Source organism: Eptatretus burgeri, chromosome 15 (genome assembly GCF_056783735.1).
Source record: "Eptatretus burgeri isolate ZD-2024b chromosome 15, Ebu_testis_v1, whole genome shotgun sequence".
Classification (NCBI taxonomy): domain Eukaryota; kingdom Metazoa; phylum Chordata; class Myxini; order Myxiniformes; family Myxinidae; genus Eptatretus; species Eptatretus burgeri.
Window position 1 is genome coordinate 45891864 of NC_140975.1, and position 2500 is coordinate 45894363.

Here is a 2500-nt window from a genome sequence, read left to right on the forward strand (position 1 = left end):
TATATTGTTACGAATTCTGGCCGGCCTGGCGTGCGATCGGCCGCGTACCTCTAATTCTGCCAAGCCTTGGACAAACTGATGATTTTGGAATGATCTTTGAGAAAAAATATGCACTAAACAAACAGATATTTTGTACGAAGTCAGCACTGTCGTTGCATCGCCAGGCACCGCCATTTTGTCTGAATCTTGCTGTTTGCTGTTACTCCGCCCTCAGAGCATGCGGCAAATTTGATTGGTCAAGACGGTGTACAATTTTTGCCCAAGTACTGCTAAAGTGAAGTTTTTGGGAAGTGTAAATAAGGAAATCTATGTTCTATGGTGTTAAAATATATTATTAAATTCAAAAAAGATAAAAGTTTTAAAAGCTGTGGAAAAAAAAATACAAAGCAATTGACTCAGAAGTTTGCCGCCATTGACACACTCTCTTTTACATCACCCTATCTAACACGTTAAATTAGTTTTTCATGCCTGTTTGTGTCCTTCATGACGTCCCTAAAACTGCAAGCTTCCTGTTTGGAGCGATTTTTAATTTTGCTTGACTGCCAGATTGGTACAATGAAACAATTACCTTACTTCTCTGTGCACATGAGTGCTTGGGAAGAGAGATTCTATACAATTTGCCAAATTCATAGCCAAACTAGAAGGGCACTCGGTGGAGTGCAGACCTCCCCACGTAATGCCTGGTCCATGAGAACATATCGGGCCCAATACATTTTTGAAATATCATGCTATACAGCACTATATCGTTTTTGGCCCAATCTCAATGGTGAAGAATCACTTTAAAAATTAAATAATTCTCTTATCCAGATCCGAATTCGGAGCTTCACCAAAATAGAATCAATTCGTTGTGGTCACACACCCAATCTGTCCACCAAGTTTCATCCGAATCCGTTCACAACTTTTTGAGATACCGTGCTATATATCGGTTTAGCACTTTCCTGAATGGTGAAGAATCACTTAAAAAAATTCTAGTAGTCAGATCCAGATCCAGATCTTCATCAAAATCTAATCAGTTTCTCCTTGTCACATACCGAAACTGTCCATAAAATTTCATCCAGATCCGTCCACAACTTTTTGAGATATCCTGCACCACAGACAAACAGACAGACAAACAGACAAAAGGGGTGAAAACATAACCTCCTTCACCTTCGGCGGCAGAGGTAATTACTGCTAATTAACTATAGGTTCATGTTCTACAGTGTTCAAAATATAAAATTAAATTGAAATTAAGTCGTTCCTCGATCATAGAAATAGACTGGTAGACAGAGAGAGTAAACCAATTTCTCAACCCAGCGTTGCGCTACATGTGCAGGGTAACAAACAGAGGGGTGAAACAACAAGCGTGCACATAACAGATGCCGTGCAAAATCTTAACTGCTGGCGTAGTTTCCACAACGCAGGCAAAAACTATGTCCACATCAACCTGTTTAATTTCGTTTCCCCATTTCTCTCTGTTTTGTGGATCAACCTTTCCATGCGTGTCCACTGTCCATGCATCACTCACTGCTGGTGTGTTTGGGTCAGTTGGTTAAGTTGCTGCTGATGCATGGCCACAAGCAGGGCCTGCACGTGGCTCGTTCGTTCCTCGCTGTGAACTGCCAACAGCCTTGCCTGGGCTGCACGATGGGCCTCTGCTATGACTTCCAGGCCTGGGGGGCAGGGCTGCAGTGTGGGACAATCGTGTCCGTCAGTGCACTGTTGAGGAGACATTTGATAGGATCTGCTCATTCTGGCATTGCAAGGCCAGTGATTAATAATGCCTTTTGTTTGCTGCAACCCATTCCCTGATGCTATGTTGTCTTGTCGCTTTTACTCTCACCTTGAGCTCCGATTTCTCTTCCGCATCGGACAACTTTGACTGTCCACTGCAAGATCTGCGGCTCCTGCAACAAGAGCAAGGTGTGCATATTGAACGTGCCAGTTTATTTGAGCTTCACGCATGACCTAAAATGATTGAAACCAAACAAGACAGCATGAAGTAAAAGTACGTCATATACAACCCGAGACATTATCCGATGCTCATCTCATATCGACTCACGGAGTCTAAGTGAATTGCTTTGCCAACATTTTCAATGAAATCTGTAAAATAAGCTCGAGTTAAACTATTTAAGTCGAAGAAACATTGTAAAAGTGTTCTGAGTGTAAATATGTAAATTGCCACAGCCCATCTTCAATAAAGCCAAGCTATTCAAACAGGAAAACTGCAATTCACCCAGACTGTTCTGGGAATAAAATATTCTTGGCAGTTTTGTATTTCTTGTAATAAACAAAACGATTGTAAATATTCAAGTTCAAGGTGCCGAGCATCCATTCTGCGACCGTTTCTCCACTCACTGAAGCCGAGCATTTAAATTGCAGTTCCCTAATGAAAGGCAATTCCTTCTCTTTTCTCCCCATTTTAGGTTTCTTTTTCTTTTTCCCTTCACCTTGCAGCAAATCCTCCCCCAATCATCCCATTTACCCACGAGCTTGGATTGTATAGCGGAGAGCCTCTCGCTGA

At 42.0% G+C, this 2500-nt stretch overlaps 1 protein-coding gene across 4 annotated transcripts in view; it reads right to left on the reverse strand.

The window, feature by feature from the left end:
• The window catches only part of LOC147012100 (1-phosphatidylinositol 4,5-bisphosphate phosphodiesterase beta-4-like), a 203532-nt gene that overhangs the window by 28534 nt on the left and 172498 nt on the right, over nucleotides 1-2500 (reverse strand). For 3 of the 4 annotated variants that reach the window (XM_085858348.1, XM_085858349.1, XM_085858346.1), the window contains exons 31-32: nucleotides 1820-1883; nucleotides 1505-1695 (exon numbers count right to left, since the gene is read on the reverse strand). In XM_085858348.1, coding sequence (XP_085714474.1) covers nucleotides 1505-1695; nucleotides 1820-1883 — 255 coding nt within the window. The remainder of the gene's footprint in view (nucleotides 1-1504; nucleotides 1696-1819; nucleotides 1884-2500) is intronic. The other variant, XM_085858347.1, reaches the window with a different exon arrangement.